The sequence below is a fragment of the Bufo bufo genome, chromosome 11 (genome assembly GCF_905171765.1).
Source record: "Bufo bufo chromosome 11, aBufBuf1.1, whole genome shotgun sequence".
Classification (NCBI taxonomy): Eukaryota; Metazoa; Chordata; class Amphibia; order Anura; family Bufonidae; genus Bufo; species Bufo bufo.
In genome coordinates this window covers 63,921,459-63,938,840 of record NC_053399.1, presented here as the reverse complement: position 1 = coordinate 63,938,840, position 17,382 = coordinate 63,921,459, and the positions used below count along the sequence as shown (strand labels likewise).

Below are 17,382 nucleotides of genomic sequence, written 5' to 3'. Positions count from 1 at the left end.
AAGTGTCCATCCACAGATCCCCCTCCCATAAGTGTCCATCCACAGATCCCCCTCCCCATAAGTGTCCATCCACAGATCCCCCTCCCCATAAGTGTCCATCCACAGATCCCCCTCCCCATAAGTGTCCATCCACAGATCCCCCTCCCCATAAGTGTCCATCCACAGATCCCCCTCCCATAAGTGTCCATCCACAGATCCCCCTCCCCATAAGTGTCCATCCACAGATCCCCCTCCCCATAAGTGTCCATCCACAGATCCCCCTCCCCATAAGTGTCCATCCACAGATCCCCCTCCCCATAAGTGTCCATCCACAGATCCCCCTCCCCATAAGTGTCCATCCACAGATCCCCCTCCCCATAAGTGTCCATCCACAGATTCCCCTCCCATAAGTGTCCATCCACAGATTCCCCTCCCCATAAGTGTCCATCCACAGATCCCCCTCCCCATAAGTGTCCATCCACAGATCCCCCTCCCCATAAGTGTCCATCCACAGATCCCCCTCCCCATAAGTGTCCATCCACAGATCCCCCTCCCCATAAGTGTCCATCCACAGATCCCCCTCCCATAAGTGTCCATCCACAGATCCCCCTCCCCATAAGTGTCCATCCACAGATCCCCCTCCCCATAAGTGTCCATCCACAGATCCCCCTCCCCATAAGTGTCCATCCACAGATCCCCCTCCCCATAAGTGTCCATCCACAGATCCCCCTCCCCATAAGTGTCCATCCACAGATCCCCCTCCCCATAAGTGTCCATCCACAGATCCCCTCCCCATAAGTGTCCATCCACAGATCCCCCTCCCCATAAGTGTCCATCCACAGATCCCCCTCCCCATAAGTGTCCATCCACACAGACGTTTTTTTTTTTTGCGGTCCGCAAAAAACGGGTTCCGTAGTTCCGTGATCCGTGTCCGTTTTTTCTTCCGTGGGTCTTCCTTGATTTTTGGAGGATCCACAGACACGAAGGAAAAAGTTGTTTTGGTGTCCGCCTGGCCGTGCGGACCCAAACGGATCCGTCCTGACTTACAATGCAAGTCAATGGGGACGGATCCGTTTGCCGTTGACACAATATGGTGCAATTGTAAATGGATCCGTCCCCCATTGACTTTCAATGTAAAGTCAGGAGTCCCTATTAATATACCATCGGATCGGAGTTTTCTCCAATCCGATGGTATATTTTACCTTGAAGCGTCCCCATCACCATGGGAACGCCTCTATGTTAGAATATACCATCGGATTTGAGTTATATCGTGAAACTCAGATCCGACAGTATATTCTAACACAGAGGCGTTCCCATAGTGATGGGGATGCTTCAAGTTAGAATATACTGAGAACTGTGTAATAACTGCCCCCTGCTGCCTGGCAGCACCCGATCTCTTACAGGGGGCTGTGATCCGCACAATTAGTTTTAAATTCATTGGTGGTCAGTGCGCCCCCCCCCCTCCCTCCCCTGTATTTAACTCATTGGTGGCCAGTGCGGCCCCCCCTCCCTCCCCTGTATTTAACTCATTGGTGGCCAATGCGGTCCCCCTCCCTCCCTCCCCAGTATTATATTCATTGGTGGCCAGTGCGGCCTCCCCCCCCCCCCTCCCTAATTAAAATCACCTTCCCCCATCATTGGTGGCCAGTGCGGCCTCCCCTCTCCCCCCCCCCCAATTAAAATCACCCCCCCCCCATCATTGGTGGCCAGTGCGGCCTCCCCTCCCCCCCCCTAATTAAAATCACCTTCCCCCATCGTTGGTGGCAGCGGAGAGTTCCGATCGGAGTCCCAGTTTAATCGCTGGGGCTCCGATCGGTTACCATGGCAGCCAAGACGCTACTGCAGTCCTGGCTGCCATGGTTACTTAGCAATAGAAGCATTATACTTACCTGCGATGTCTGTGACCGGCTGGGCGCTCCTCCTACTGGTAAGTGACAGGTCTGTACTGCGCATTGCTTATAGCACAGACCTGTCACTTACCAGTAGGAGGAGCGCCCGGCCGGTCACAGACATCGCAGGTAAGTATAATGCTTCTAAAATTGCTAAGTAACCATGGCAGCCAGGACTGCAGTAGTTTGGCAGGCACAAAGGGCTACCCTTCAACCCCCACCCCCTCACAGAAGAGCCGCCACGCAGCTGTTATCCCTTTCCCCGCCTGGGGGGACAAGGCTTCGTGGGGATCATCCACAGCAAGTAACCGGAGAAGGCAGAGAGGGGGGCTTTGAGCCAGGAATACTTACCCATCTGGCGTGTTCTGCCCCCCTGGTTCCAGCCGGGTTACCACCTTCGGTGTGCGGCCCCTTGTGGAGGGCTGCTACATCGGAAACGGAGGGGACTTGTCGTGGGTGGCCGTGGTGACCCGAAGGCTGGCGGGATGCAGAGGCTTAAGGAACCTTTTGGTCCTCCTTGACTTACCGTCCGTGCGGCTCCCCGGGCGCTCCAGAGTGACGTCAGGGCGCCCCAAGCGCATGGATCACGTGATCGCATGGATCACGTCATCCATGCGCATGGGGCGCTCTGACGTCATTCTGGAGCGCCCGGGGAGCCGCACGGACTGTAAGTATACCGCTCCCCCGCTCCCCGCTCCTACTATGGCAACCAGGACTTTAATAGCGTCCTGGGTGCCATAGTAACACTGAAAGCATTTGGAAGACGGTTCCGTCTTCAAATGCTTTCAGTACACTTGCGTTTTTCCGGATCCGGCGGGCACCTCCAGCAACGGAAGTGCATGCCGGATCCCAACAACGCAAGTGTGAAAGAGGCCTTAGCTTAGTCCCAGTAGGAAGGGTATAGCTGGAGGGAGGAGCTCACACTTTTGTGCTTAGTGTCGCCTCCTAGTGGCAACAGCTATACCCAAGGACAAGTCTGTGTCCCCCAATGATACGGATGAGAAATATAAATTTAAAAAAATATAGAAAAAGGATAATCACCCGCTTTCTCCAAAATCAAAATAGATCAACAATAAAAAAAATAAACATAATGGGCATCTGCACGTGCGAAAACGCAAAAAATATTTATCCCATATGGGAAATTTGGGGGGATAACCAAAATTGCAGTTTTTTGGTTTTACCTCCCACGAAAAATTGAATAAAAAGTTTTTAAAATGTCATACACACCCCACAATGGTATTAATAAAAAGTACAGATCACGCCGCAAAAAAATTAGCCGTCACACAGCTCCGTACACACAACTCCAGAAAAGTTATAGGGGTCAGAATATGGCAATGAAAAGAAAAAGCTAATTTTTATTTTTAATTTTTTCAGTGTTAAAATGCAAGAAAAACTATACAAATGTGGTATCGCTGTAATTGTACTGATTCGGAGAATGAAGAGCACCAGTTAATTCTACCGCATAGTGAGCGCCATAAAACTAAATTCCTAAAACTGGCTGAATGCACCACATTACTACAACTAAATATGCAATATTAAATGGTGGTAAATTTTGGTAACTCTCCAGCTATATCCCTTCATTAAATTCACTGCTTGTATTTGTGCTTTGTTTTTTAGGTGTCCTCCCCGTACTTTCCTGCCAGCTTTATGCAAGATTTTTCTGGATGAGAGTGCCCCGGACAATGTGCTTGAGGTCACCGCCCGTGCTATAACCTATTACCTAGATGTATCTGCTGAATGTACCAGGCGTATTGTGGGTGTTGAAGGAGCCATAAAAGCACTCTGCAATCGACTCGTGGTTGTAGAGCTGAATAATCGGACAAGTCGGGATTTAGCTGAACAGTGTGTGAAGGTAAAAAAAGAGTAGTTTCATATGTGATTAATTCTCATTATTTATATAGCAGCAGCATATTCTCTCGCACTGTACAGAGATTCTCATTATTCTCTGTCCCCAATTAGGCTCAAAATGTAAAGGCATATGCACAAACACACACAGAGACATGAAAACTGATTTCATAAAAAAGGTGAATGGGGGTTGTTAACATCACCTATCCACTGGCGCCTCTCCGATCCCATTGTTCTCTACTTTCATATCCAGGGCCTGGGGCCGTCCTAATAAGGTTCTCGACCACCAAGCGCATGAATACACTTTCTCCTTTCCCTGCTGACGGCAAGGAGAGGTGTCTCCTCCCCCTAAGGTGGATCCCCCGGTGGCCGGACTAGCCAAGAACTGGCGGAACTAGATGCGTCTACTGACACATTGGATTTGGTTCTCCAGATGTCTCAGGCTTCTAAGCTTCTTTGCGAAGCTTCTGGGGCATTGTTTCCCTCTTTGCCCGCATGTTAGCCATCTCTGTCATTCAGCGCAGAGAGGTCTGATTAAAGGTGTGGGTCGTCGACGCATCCACCAAGCGTTCCCTCGCTAATCTCCCCCTTGGGGTTTTCTGACCTTATGGGGATCAGCTAGACGAGTTCATCTCTGCAGGCCTTTTGCCTTTTCTCGTCTGGAAGGCCGTCTCCTGCTTCCTCCGCTAGAGGTATCAGGTCGTCCACAATAAGGCCCGCCTTCAAACCAGCCTTCCTGGTGCTAGGGGCCCAGTCAACCCGTCCTGCTGCTACTAATCCTATCTACATGTCCAGATCGCGGAATCCCACCAACGATTCCTGCGCTTCGCCATTGGGGGTCGACATTGTCAGTTTGTCACCCTTCCTTCGGGTTAGCGACCACCCCTCGGGTCCTTACCAAGGTCCTGAACCGCTCATGGCGCTTCTTCGTACCAGGGACATTCCTTTGCTGCCCTATCGGGACGATATCCTGATAAAGGCCCCCTCTCTACCGCAGGCCGAGGACAGCGTCCGGATCACTGTTCAGACTCTGGAACAGTTCGGCTGGCTGATAAATCTCCCAAACTCCTGCCTCTTCCCGTCCCAGAAGCTCTCCTTCCTGGGGATGATTTTGGACACCTCGGCCGCCAGAGTATTCCTGCCAGCCTTCAAGTCCTCCCAGATCCGGGGGCAGTGTCGCATATGTTGCGCTCCCCGTGCCTCTCCATACGGGAATGCATGCGGGTCCTGGGTCTTATGGTAGCCTCTTTCGAGGCCCATCCAGATGCCAAGTTTTCACACTCCCTGTGGCAACAGGAGATCCTTTCCCTCTGGGACGAGACCTCTCGGGGTCTGGACGATAGCATCTGCTTGTCTCATTGGGTTCGGGCAGCTCTCCCTTGGTGGCTGTCCCCGATGAACTGAGGTCGGGGAGATCTTTTCTCCCATTCTCCTGGACGATCATCACCACCGATGCCAGCCTCCTGGGTTGGGGCGGCGTTCTCCAGTCTCGCACGGTTCAGGGGGTTTGGCCGACGGCGGAATCTCGCCTTCCGATCAACATTCTGGAGCTGAGGGCGATTTTTTTATTTTTTTTTCCACTCCCTCTCCCATTGGACTTCTCTCCTTGCGGGCCTCCCGATGAGGATCCAATCGGACAGTGCCTCGACTGTGGTCTACATCAACCATCAGGGCGGGATCCGCAGCCGCATGGTGGTGCAGGAGGTGACGAGAATTCTGACGTGGGCGGAGTTGCATTCCAGGAGGGGACAACTGGACAGCGGACTTTCTAGGCCGCATCAAGGTGGATCCAGGCATGTGGTCTCTGAATCCAGATGTATTCGAAGAAATCTGCCACAGATGGAGCCGTCCGGATGTGGACTTGATGGCGTCTAAGCTCAACAACAAGATCCCGGTGTTCCTGACTTGCTCCCGGGATCCGAAGGCGTACGGGGTGGACGCGCTGGTGTCTCCATGGCAGGACTTCAGTCTCCTCTATGTCTTCCCTCCACTCTTTCTACTACATACGCAAGATCGGGGCGGAAGGGATTCCGACCGTTCTCATCGCCCCAAAGTGGCCTTGCCGCGCGTGGTTCTCAGAGGTGGCTCGAATGTGGCGGAAGCCCCATGGCCTCTTCCCGACAGAAGGGATCTACTGTCTCAGGGCCCGCTCTTCCAACGGAATTTACGGCCTCTTCGTTTAGCGGCGTGGCTGTTGGACCCGCCATCCAGATGTAGAGGGGGTTCTCGGATTCAGTGATTAGAACCACGATCAGTGCGAGGAAGCCGTCTTTCTCCAGGATTTACTATCGTACCTGGAAGGCCTTCCTGACTTTTTATGAGACCTCGGGGTTCCCTCCCCTTCGTTTTTCCATCCCGGTGGTGCTGTCGTTTTCTTCAGTCCGGGCTTGAGATGGGACTGTTGTTGAGTTCCCTGAAAGGTCAGGTTTTGGAGATGGCCGTCTTCTTTCAGAAGTCCCTTGCTCTTAAGGGTCCTGTGAAGACCTTTCTTCAGGGGGTGGCACTTTCGATTTCCCCGTATGTTCCCCCCTTGCCTCCTTGGGATCTTAAATTGGTCCTGCGCGCTCTGCAGATGGCCCCCCTTCGAGCCTCTGAGAGAGGTCTCCCTGACTTTTCTCACCTGGAAGGTGGTATTCCTTGTGGTCATAACTTCAATCAGACAGGTGTCGGGGCTGACTGCTCTTCCGGCCAGGAGCCTTTTTTCTGTTTTTTCTCCAGGATGAGGTTGTGCTCCGTCCGGTTCCCTTCTTTTTGCCCAAGGTGGTCTCTCCCTTCCACCTTAACGGGGATCTTGCTCTGCCCTCCTTTTGTCCTTCCCCGGCGAACCACATGGAACGCGCTCTACCTTCCCTGGATGTCGTACGGGCCCTGAAGGGTATCTCGCGGCTTCCGCTTCCGTCCGCCGTTCGGATTCCCTCCTTGTGATTCCCGAGGGACCTTGTGGGGGTCTGGCGGCCTCCAAGGTCTCTGTGGCGCAATGGATCCGCTCAGCTATTTCCGCGGCTTATCGCGCTCGTGGTAGTGTTCCCTCGGCTCGGATTACCGCTCACTCTGCTAGGGCGGTGGGGGCTTCCTGGGCAAGGCGCAATCGTACCTCTGCGTCTCAGCTGTGTAAGGCGGCCACCTGGTCGTCCTTACATGCCTTTTACGAAGTTCTATCAGTCGTATTCACTGGCTTCGGCTGATGCTGTCTTTGGCCGCAGGGTTTTGCAGGCTGTGGTTCCTGTTTGACCGTTGGACGTTCCTCCTGGCGGTGCTGTGATTTTTTTCACACCCCATGGACTGCTTTAGGACGTCCCATGGTCTGTGTCCCCCAATGGATAAAAGTACGAGAAAAGGAGATATTTTTTTTTTTTTTGTGAAACTCGCCTGTAAAATCTTTTTCTCAACTTTTCCATTGGGGGACACAGCTCCCACCCATTCTGCCTGTTGCAGGAGGGGTCTTCAGTTCAGTTTCTGTTTGTGGTTGGACCTTATGGCTTGGTCCGATGGTTCCATGATTTTTCTTGCTCCTTCTCCTACTGCTTGTGCAACGCCCGAGTTCCTCCTGGTTAGGGTTGTTGCGGGTATCGAAATTTCGATACCCAATCGATACTTTTGTCCCGGAGATACCGGGATTTCCATTTTTTCGATACTGGGCTGCGCTTCTGCGCAGTCTAGTATCTCTGAACATGAGCACGCTGCTGTCGGCACGCTCATGTTCTCTCAGCAGCACGAGGAGAAGTAAGCTGCGCTCACTCCCCCTGTGCTGCTGCTGCCACTGCAACCAATGAACGGGGAGAGGGGCGGAGGAGGGGCGGGCGCACTGCGCCCACCAATGATACGACTTTTCCTACACAGAGCGGCGCCCAGCAATGTCCCAGCACTCACCATTATTCCTGGGCGTCGCTCCGTTCACCCGCAGTGCCCCATTACTGTCTCCTCTCCTGCTCCATATGCTGATTACTATCGGAGTGATGGGGAGGAGACATCAGCTTCACTAGTGGGCGTTCCTTCTCCCTGGCTGTAGCGCTGTCCAATCGCAGCGCAGGAAGAAGGAACGCTGACTAGTGAAGCTGATGTCTCCTCCCCATCGCTCCGATAGTAATCAGCATGTGGAGCAGGAGAGGAGACAGTAATGGGGCACTGCGGGTGAACGGAGCAGCGCCCAGGACTAATAGTAAGTGCTGGGACATCGCTGGGCGCCGCTCTGTGTAGCCTAATACTTAAAGTCTGGAGTCTGGACCCAGGAAAAGTAGTCAAACACTTAATACAGGAGGCGGGTGCTGGCAGCAGAATCGCATTGCGGCACCCTGCCTCTAACAGGGAGCTGCGATCAGTGGCAGTTAACCCCTCAGGTGCGGCACCTGAGGGGTTAACTGCCACTGATCTGCCAGTACCCGCCTCCTGTTATTATCATTGGTGGCACAGGGCGCCCCCCCCCCTCAACCCCCCCATCCCATTAAAATCATGCACCGGCCCCTCTCAACCCCCCAGTATTAAAATCATTGGTGGCAGTGGCCACAGGGTCTTCTCCCCTCCCCCTCATTGGTGGTGCAGTGGCAGCTTCTGATCGGAGCCCCAGCAGTGTAAGCCTGGGGCTCCAATCTGTTACCATGGCAGCCAGGACGCTACTGAAGCCCTGGCTGCCATGGTAACATCCCTGATGCTGTGTGCACAAAGTACAGAGCAGCAGGGATAGTGTGAAGTCCTATTCACCCTGATAGAAAAAAATCCCAGGTTCTAGCCCCTAAGGGGGGAAATAGTTATTAAATAAATAAAGTAAAAAAAAAACAACACCAAAATATGAAGTATAAATCACCCCCTTTTCCCAATTTCACATATAAAATGTATAAATAATAAACATATTACATATCGCCACGTCAGAAAAGTCCAAACTATTAAAATATATTAAAAAAATCTATGCGGTGAACGCCGGAACAGAAAAAATAAATAAAAACTGCGCGATTCGCCATTTTTTAAAATGCGGAATGCACGTGGCATTTTTGGTTTATTTTTTTTCCGCGTGGTATCGAATGGTATAGAGTATCGCAATACTTTTTCATGGTATCGAAACTGAATCAAAAATTTGGTATCGCAACAACTCTACTCCTGGTGGAGTCGGGGGGTATAGCCCGAGGAGGAGGAGCTCTTTTGTATTTGCATAGTGTCCCTCCTACTAATACCTCTAAGCTATACCCATGGTCCCCCAATGGAAAAGTCGAGAAAAAGATTTTACAGGTGAGTTTCACAAAAAAATCTCCTTTTTGGGGCTCAGCTGGACGAGTTCATCTCTGCTGCCACTGGGGGCAAGAGCACTCATCTTCCCCAACCCAAGTCCAAGCACACTTTTCGGACCAGGTCCTCCGGCTCCCGGTACCAGTCCTTTCGCCGCTTCTCGTCTAGTAGGACGTCGCCTGCTTCCTCCGCTGAGGGGTCTCAGGACTCCCGCAAAAAGCCCTCCTTTTTCCTTCTTAGGTGGGGTACCTGTACCATCTCCAGATGCTGTAGCCATTCCATCTCTCTGGTTTTTAGTCTGCACTACACAATGTATTACTCCCTTATTGGGTAGAGGGCCTGTACCATCTCCAGATGCTATAGCCTTTACACCTGTCTGGTTTTTGGTCTGCATTACACAGCCGTTTTACTCGCCATTACACCTGTCTGGTTCTAGTGTGCATCACGCAGTCATTCTACTCCTTTATCAAGTGCAGTACCTATGCCATTTCCAGATGCTGTAGCCATGTCTCCACTCTCATTATCGCGCGCACAATGCAGCCAGATTACTCCCATTCTCAGGCGGAGTATTTGTAGTATCTCCAAGTGCTTTGCCCTATTGGTACAATCTGTGGCCCATAGGGCTCCTGCATTGCCCTTTCCTGGCTCTAATGTGTGATAGACAATCATGTGGCCCCTCTTCATGCGGAGTGATGGTACCATCCCCAGACGCTGTATTCATCACTCTTTTCTGGTTCTAGTATGCATCTTGCACCCATTACCATCGTCCTCGGCGGTGTACTTGTTCTATCTCAAGGCGCTGTATCCAACAAACCATCTTGGTTGTAGTATGTACCTGGTAACCATATGTTCCCCCCCCTTTCTTGGGCGGAGTAGAGTTGCAATTGTTCGATCCAGTGTATTGCTGGCCTTTTCAGATCTGACACCCGGTGCAGTACCTCCTGAACCAGGCCCTCTGAGTGCACCAGGTCTTCTCATTGCCCCTGTACTAGGCATGATTTTTACTTTTATTGTTTGACGCACTATTTAACAAGACTTCTCAGTCCTGTTATGCACCAGAAAACCACATTCTCTCCGCCATGGGCAGGTTGTTGACGATCATGCTAGGTTTGTTCTTTGTCAACCCTATAAAGTACTACTGTATTCCGCACAGCCGCGTTACCCCATTTCATGATGGAGTACTCGCGTTGTTGTTACTGCCTCTCTGCTTTGTTTTCAGAGTTACGTGGTCCAGTCCTGGCAGAGTTCCTGGATCTCCACTGAATGTTTTATCCTGCAGGGATACGAAGCATTGTGAGCACCAGCCACGACTTCAGTTTTCGGGTCATCGCTGGACGTCCTCTCTGATATGGCTGTGACAGGACTAGCAAGCGCTACACACCTACTTGGTGGGTGGGACTTTCCGCTGCTCGCCCTGGTATCGGATATGGTCCTGTAGTTCTTCCATGGTCAGCGCGTTCTTGTACGCCCTTAGATTCGCGGATTAGTGGTGTTACATGACAGAAGTGCCGTCCCCTTGGGCCTTGCCGTTTTCTGCACCTGTCAGTTTCTTCCCCCTTCCTTGGGGGTTTCATTGTGCTCTGCTGGTAGCTGGTTTCTACATGTCAGTGTAGTCTCTACCGGCTTCCCCTGGCGAATTCTGCATCCTCTTCTGACATATGGATGTCTGGCCTTTCTTTTACTAAATCCAGGCTGCTGTACTTTCCCATTCCGGAGCAGTGTTAGACAGTATGCTAGCCACAACACTTGGGATGTTTGGTTAAGCATGGCCGATGTTTTTTTCCCTATGGTGGATACATTTCATTTTTCCCTTGATAGTGTGGCTATTATTGTCCTCATGTGGTCCAGTTCTGTGGACCCTACTTGAGCCTCTGTCTGGGTAATCTTGCTTGGAGTCCCTGCCCCAATGATTCTTAGACCATCTAGCTGGCCGGTTACCTCTGGGGAATCTACTCGTGGCATCTCAGACGGCACATGCTCTGTATGACAGCTGCTTCTTTAAGCCCGTTTTTTTTTTCCCCGTCTGTCCAGGTCAAGTACCTAGTGTCTGGGAGTTTAATGCTCGGTTTGCAATTTGCATCGTATTGGCCACTTTTGGGATGCAGCTTTCCCTCGTTTTGAGAACTGTTCCTCCTTAGGCTGTTTGGAGTCCTCTCCCTTCTCCAATATTTCTCTGACGTGTGTCTCCGCTTGTATTACCAGGGCCTGCTACTGTTTCCCTTTTCCCTGAGACTTCATGTGGCCAGGAATATCTCTGGTGTTACATTTCACAGCGATATTTTATTAGTTTTTCGGAGACTCGATCCTAGTCTCTAGTGTTTTTGGTCTGCGACAAGTTAGTTTTTTCCTTGCTGGGTCCTCTTTCTTGTTGGGTTCCTTTGCTTCCAGGCCTTATAGAAGCGCCTTCCTTTTGCCGAGGGGCGGTCCACAGGGTCTTTTAGCTTGTTTCCAGGAAGTTTTTCTTCTTGGTTAAGGACTGCTCCGTCCTTTTTCCAGGCATTTTTTCTCCTGCCAGGTACCCTCATAGTCTAATTTTCATGTTGGGTCTGTCCTCTTATGGATTCTTCTCCTGGAGCATCCTTCCATATGCAGAGCGCTAGGTCGTTACCAGCAGATGTTGCTGTGCTTCTCTCCTGTTTCTTCAGGAGGAGCCCTTGTTCTTCCAGATCCTTCCTCGGGCTCTTTAGTGCACAGTTGTTCAACTCTTGGTTCTTGCTCAGGACATCTGCCTTGCTCCCTATCCCACCTCGGGAGGAACCGGGTGTTTCCCCTTGTTCCTTCTTGGGCTCTTTTCCCAGGCACTTGTCCTTGGAATCCTGACTGTCTCCTATATTTTTTCCTTTTGGAACCCTTTCGTGCCATGGCCTCTCCTGGTCCGGTTGGGTCACAGGGTTTTCCAGCACCTGCACTCAACTTTTTGCATGAGATTTCCTTCCCGCCCTCCGGGCTGCTTTGGGACGTCCCATGGTGCTGTGTCCCCCAATGACAAAAACGATAAAATTGGATTTTTGCACTTACCGTAAAATCCCTTTTTCGTTCAATTCATTGGGGGACACAAATCCCACCCTCTGTTTTCACTTCTTTTCCTGTCACCGGGCTGCTGTTCTCGTTTCCTTTCCCGATCCAGGACATGTTGGTTCTTCGCTTTTGTTTCTCTCTCCTACTGCTTTTGGTACAAACTGATTAGCCTAGTGCTGTGGAGAGGGTATAGCCCACCTGGGCGGAGCCAACCTTTTGATATCTAGTGTCTCCTCCTAGTGGTAGCTGGGCATATACCCATGGTGCTGTGAATTGAACAAGAAAGGGATTTTACGGTTAGTACAAAAATCTAATTTTTACTCCCCCTAGGACATATGCTGCATGCAGATTATTAGCCCCCAGGTGCATAACTTTACATTTACCATAAACGATAGGCACTCTTCATCTAGAAGCACTATGTACATACACTTTTATTAAAACATGTCATATACGGAAAAATTGAAGACAAATAAAAACAAATTAAAATTGGGCCCATAAAAAATTAATGGTAGCATGTGGTTGGGAGTCTACTCTTTGGATGCAGTCACATCTATAGGGGCGATTTCTCACCTCACTTGTAGCTTATTGCAACAATATCTCTCTTGAGAGACTACCAGCACATGCTTACCGTGATTTACCCAGAGACTACCAGCACATGCTTACCATGATTTACCCAGAGACTACCAGCACATGCTTACCATGATTTACCCAGAGACTACCAGCACATGCTTACCGTGATTTACCCAGAGACTACCAGCACATGCTTACCGTGATTTACCCACAGACTACCAGCACATGCTTACCGTGATTTACCCAGAGACTACCAGCACATGCTTACCATGATTTACCCAGAGACTACCAGCACATGCTTACCATGATTTACCCAGAGACTACCAGCACATGCTTACCATGATTTACCCAGAGACTACCAGCACATGCTTACCATGATTTACCCAGAGACTACCAGCACATGCTTACCATGATTTACCCAGAGACTACCAGCACATGCTTACCGTGATTTACCCACAGACTACCAGCACATGCTTACCGTGATTTACCCAGAGACTACCAGCACATGCTTACCATGATTTACCCAGAGACTACCAGCACATGCTTACCATGATTTACCCAGAGACTACCAGCACATGCTTACCATGATTTACCCAGAGACTACCAGCACATGCTTACCATGATTTACCCAGAGACTACCAGCACATGCTTACCGTGATTTACCCAGAGACTACCAGCACATGCTTACCGTGATTTACCCAGAGACTACCAGCACATGCTTACCGTGATTTACCCAGAGACTACCTCATCAGAATTGAATCTAATATATCAGGTCACTAGTGATAAATGACCAAAGGTGGACATAACAGTGGATTGGATACATTTAATGTTTTTTGATATTGTACAAATATTGGATACATTTTAAGTGTTTGTCATCGCATAACTTGAGTATATGTGCTGGTAGTCTCTAAAGAGAGCTGTTGTTGCAATAAGCTACAAGTGAGGTGAGAAATCGCCCCTATAGATGTGACTGCATCCAAAGAGTAGACTCCCAACCACATGCTACCATTAATTTTTTAGGGGCCCAATTTTAATTTGTTTTTATTTGTCTTCAATTTTTCCGTATATGACATGTTTTAATAAAAGTGTATGTACATAGTAGGGATCGACCGATATTGATTTTTTAGGGCCGATACCGATAATTTGTGAACTTTCAGGCCGATAGCCGATAATTTATACCGATATTATGGGAATTTTCATTTTTGAGAAAAAAAAATAATTCCTACACAAATCTGCTGAAAATTAATATGTTTATTGTTAATGTGTATTTTTTTGTTTATTGTAAATGTGTATTTTTTTTTTATAAGTCTTTTTCATTTATACTTAATATTTTTGTGTTTTTTTTTTACTAACTTTTAGCCCCCTTAGGGACTAGAACCCTTGTCCTATGCACCCTGATAGATCTCTATCAGGGTGAATAGGATCTCACACTGTCCCTGCTGCTCTGTGCTTTGTGCACACAGCAGCATGGAGCTTACCATGGCAGCCAGGGCTTCAATAGCGTCCTGGCTGCCATGGTAACCGATCGGAGCCCCAGGCTTACACAGCTGGGGCTCCGATCGGAGGAGCAGGGGAGAGGGGATCCTGTGGCCACTGCCACCAATGAGTAATGGGGGGGGGGGGCGCACTGCGCCACCAATGTTTTTACTATTGGCCGGGATTGGGGTGGGGGCGCACTGCGCCACCAATGATTCAATGATTAATACTGGGGGGCTTGGGGGGGGCGCACTGCGCCACCAATGAAGATAAGTCTCTCAATCATTCATATACAGGAGGCGGGAGCTGGCTGCAGAATCACATAGCCGGCTCCCGACCTCTATGAACGGTAGCTGCGATCCGCGGCACCTGAGGAGTTAACTACCGCGGACCGCAGCTATCGCTCATAGAGGCCGGGAGCCGGCTATGTGATTCTGCAGCCAGCTCCCGCCTCCTGTATATGAATGATTGAGAGACTTATCTTCATTGGTGGCGCAGTGGCCACAGCCCCTCCCCTCCTCTCGTCTCCTCTCCTGCTATTGGCGGCAGCGGCAGCAGCAGCACAGGGGGAGGAGACTCTGCTTCCTTCTCCCCTGTGCTGCGGAGGGAACACGGAGAGCGCTGAGAGCAGCGCGTTCTGTTTTCCCCATACGTTATCGGTATATCGGCAAAATAGATGCCGATACTGATAACGTTCAAAATCCTCAATAATCGGTCGATCCCTAGTACATAGTGGTTCTAGATGAAGAGGGCCTATCGTTTATGGTAAATTAGTTAGTATTTTTAAGACAGGGTGCACCTATTCTACTACAGTAAACAGGGGAGACACTTTACTACCCTATAATATCCATAACTTTACATTTATCTATATTGAACCTCATTTGCCAAGTGGAGGCCCAAACAGCTTGTAACTTTCTAACATCTTCCATAGACTGTACCGTGTTACACAGTTTGGTGTCATCTTGCAGGATGACAGGCCGAACTGGATGGACAATTCTTTTTTCGGCCTTATGTACTATGTTACTATCTGCAAACATAGAAACCGCACTATTAATCCCATCCTCTAGGTCATTAATGAATAAGTTAAATAATAGTGGACCCATCACAGTACACCACTTATAACCAGGATGCTTATTTTTATTTTTTTTAACCCATCCCCCTCCCTTTTCTTAACCTCTCATTTATAGTCTTTGGTGTGGTAGGAAACCAGAGCACCCAGAGGATTTCAGTCCAAACATCGGGACAACATACAAACACCATGCAGATGGTAACCTTGGCCAGATTTGAATTCAGGACCACAGTAATGCATGGCAGCAGTGTCAGACTCTGGGCTGCTGAGTATCTTAGGTGGTCCATCTACTAAGCTTTTATTTATTTTGTATACCTGTGTCTGTCAATACTAGGAAGAAAGATCAGAGACCATAAAGTAGAGCTAGATGGCCACAACTCCTATTGCTGAACATTGTTGTATTCTTATACATCCCTTTCCAATTTGTGTTTTCCTTGCCAGGTGTTGGAATTGATCTGTACACGTGAATCAGGAGCAGTGTTTGAAGCGGGCGGCTTGAATTGCGTCCTAACCTTTATCAGGGACAGCGGCCATTTAGTTCACAAGGATACCCTGCATTCTGCCATGGCAGTGGTGTCCCGACTGTGTGGTAAAATGGAGCCTCAAGATGCATCTTTAGAGACTTGTGTTGAGTCTCTCTCTAGCCTTCTGAAGCACGAGGACCATCAGGTGAGTTGTGTCTTTTATCGGATGCCGCAGTGTGGAAAGAATTTTTTTTTGCAAAGCTAATATCTACTTTTATACCTTTGCTTTATATAAATCATTCTAGGTGTCGGATGGTGCGCTTCGCTGTTTTGCTTCTTTGGCAGATCGGTTTACACGCCGAGGTGTTGATCCAGCGCCATTGGCACAGCATGGACTTACTGAAGAATTGCTGTCTCGTATGGCAGCAGCTGGAGGAACTGTTTCAGGACCCCCCTCTGCTTGTAAGCCTGGACGTGGTACTAGTGGTGGCCCTTCAACTTCAGGAGATGCTAAAATCAGCAACCAGGTCTCCACAATAGTCAGCCTATTGTCAACACTGTGCCGTGGATCACCCGTTGTCACACATGTAGGGTTTCATTATCAGGTCTTTGGTTCATTTTTTATTTTTTTTAATTAAAAGATTACATTCATACTGAACACTTTGATTTTCTTGATAGGACTTGCTTCGGGCCGAATTATTAGATTCAATGGAGAGTGCTTTACTAGGTGATGAAAGATGTGTACTTGACACCATGCGACTTGTAGACTTGCTGCTGGTGCTGCTGTTTGAAGGCCGCAAGGCTTTGCCTAAATCGAGTGCTGGGTCCACTGGCCGAATCCCAGGTTTGAGGCGACTAGACAGCTCTGGAGAGCGTTCTCATCGTCAGCTTATTGATTGCATTCGTAGCAAGGATACAGATGCACTTATAGATGCTATTGACACAGGAGGTAAGCATTTGAAGAGATGGTTTAATTGTGTACTGTATTAAAGCAGGAATGGCCGTTTTGTGTCCGTTATGGGATCTGCTTTTGTTGAACAATTTACCACAGCATCTGCCTCTTTTTTATGCATCTTTGCCCCCTTTGTGGAGATAGCAGCCACAAGTACTTGTTCCACATGCCTTCCACCTTCTGTACAGCTCTATTGCAGAGAGCCATTCCTGCTTGTAGGCATTGGTCGAACCATGAGTCCTATGATTTGCCAGCCTTTCAATAGAGTAGGGTAGTGACAAGCGCATTGAAAAATTAACCTATGAGGTCCTACTGGATGTTAACAGTCGGGTTGTTCCCCTTGCACAGTGTCACTACCACCACTGATTGGATAGCATCAGACTCTGCTTGGAACCTTATTGTAGACGGCTGACCATTCATAAACTTGTGGTAGGAATACTAGAAGAATGGCCCAACACAGATTTATAAGGAGTGATACCCCAGAATTATTACATGGAGAATGTGTAGAGCTAAACAGACATGCCCGCAGTGGTGGCGTAGCCAGACGGGTAAGGTGGTCATACACATTAGATGACTGTCTGCTGAACCCACCGATCATCTAATATATCTGGGGGTGCCCTGATTCTTCCCCTAACGGCAGTTGTTACGTGCCCAATCTTTTGTTCTTATGGGAGATGAATTGCTGCTTAAGGTTTTTGGCTGATTCTCCTCTCCCTATTCATAACACACTTGGTCGAGCCAATGTGCATCTGTATGGGGTTGAAGGGTTTTGGGGCATAGTTGTCCACGAGTATATGGCTGGCTATAGCCATTTACTGTTCCCAAATGCTTAGGGAGGTAAATTGGTAACTAGAACGTTTTAGATAATGGGTTGTTGTATAGGCCTATAAAAACAAACTAATC

At 49.2% G+C, this 17,382-nt stretch overlaps 1 protein-coding gene across 3 annotated transcripts in view; it reads left to right on the top strand.

Annotated features, from left to right (window-relative positions):
- HECTD1 (HECT domain E3 ubiquitin protein ligase 1) overlaps nt 1-17,382 on the top strand; it is an 86,941-nt gene that overhangs the window by 21,079 nt on the left and 48,480 nt on the right. For all 3 annotated transcript variants that reach the window (XM_040411171.1, XM_040411169.1, XM_040411170.1), the window contains exons 3-6: nt 3,486-3,720; nt 15,505-15,732; nt 15,833-16,114; nt 16,206-16,476. In XM_040411171.1, coding sequence (XP_040267105.1) covers nt 3,486-3,720; nt 15,505-15,732; nt 15,833-16,114; nt 16,206-16,476 — 1,016 coding nt within the window. The remainder of the gene's footprint in view (nt 1-3,485; nt 3,721-15,504; nt 15,733-15,832; nt 16,115-16,205; nt 16,477-17,382) is intronic.